Source organism: Merops nubicus, unplaced genomic scaffold (assembly GCF_000691845.1).
Source record: "Merops nubicus isolate BGI_N331 unplaced genomic scaffold, ASM69184v1 scaffold25279, whole genome shotgun sequence".
NCBI lineage: Eukaryota > Metazoa > Chordata > Aves > Coraciiformes > Meropidae > Merops > Merops nubicus.
In genome coordinates, this window is record NW_008629337.1 from 1,535 (window position 1) to 2,335 (window position 801).

The following is an 801-nucleotide window of genomic DNA, read 5'->3' on the forward strand; positions in this document are numbered from 1 at the left end:
CGGGTCCAGCGGGCCTCAGTGCAGGGACCCAGGCTGGCCGTGCCACCCCCTGCCTAGGGACAGCTCAGGGACAGGCAGGCACCTTCTGTCCTCACCTCCGTGTGCTTCACTGTCTCCTCCAGCTCAGCAATCTGGGTCTGCACCGTGTCCTGGCTGCTCAGGATGTAAGCGAGGCTCTTCGTCAGCTTCTCCTGCAGGGAAGGAGGTGAGGCGAGGCGAGGCGAGGCGCTGGCAACCCCCACACCCTCGACCCGCACACCCCATCTGCTCTGCCAGTGCCCCCGATTCCCCCGCTGAGCCCCACGGCCACTCCGAACACGGCCCCAGCAGCCTTACCCTGAGGGCCTGGTAGGCGCTGAGCACCGGGGTGATCTTGTGGCTGGTGTGAGTGCGTCGCACAAAAAACGGTCGCACCGTGCGGCGCTGACCCCCCAGCCGCTGGCAGGTCTTGCAGTAGTGAGTCACCTCCTCCTTGTGCTCCGGGCACATCAACCCCTGCATGGGCAGAGGGGAGCTCAGCGGGGCTCTGTGCCCAACCCCGTGCAGGGTCCCCCCGAACCCAGTACCCGCAAAGTCCCCAGCAGATTTTGAAGACCCTGACAGGGAGGCCATACCTTGGGGCGGAACGTGAGGGTGGGGGGCGTGGGCTCGTGCTGGGCTTTCTGGGTGCCCCAGGGGTGGTAGAGCTTGAAGCACTCATTGCAGAAGCTGGACTTGCACTCCGTGCAGCCCTTGGTGGCCTCCAGCTGCGGGGGTTTGCAGAACTGGCACATGATGGCGGCGCTGATGTTGATGGTCTGG

At 65.5% G+C, this 801-nt stretch overlaps 1 protein-coding gene across 1 annotated transcript in view; it reads right to left on the minus strand.

Moving 5' to 3' along the window:
- Positions 1 to 797, minus strand: part of LOC103779348 (tripartite motif-containing protein 46-like) — a gene marked incomplete at both ends in the record, with an annotated part of 1,364 nt that extends 567 nt beyond the window's left edge. The window contains 3 exons of the mRNA XM_008946972.1: positions 96 to 191; positions 337 to 495; positions 615 to 797. Coding sequence (XP_008945220.1) covers positions 96 to 191; positions 337 to 495; positions 615 to 797 — 438 coding nt within the window. The remainder of the gene's footprint in view (positions 1 to 95; positions 192 to 336; positions 496 to 614) is intronic.
- Between the last annotated feature and the right edge of the window lie 4 nt (positions 798 to 801).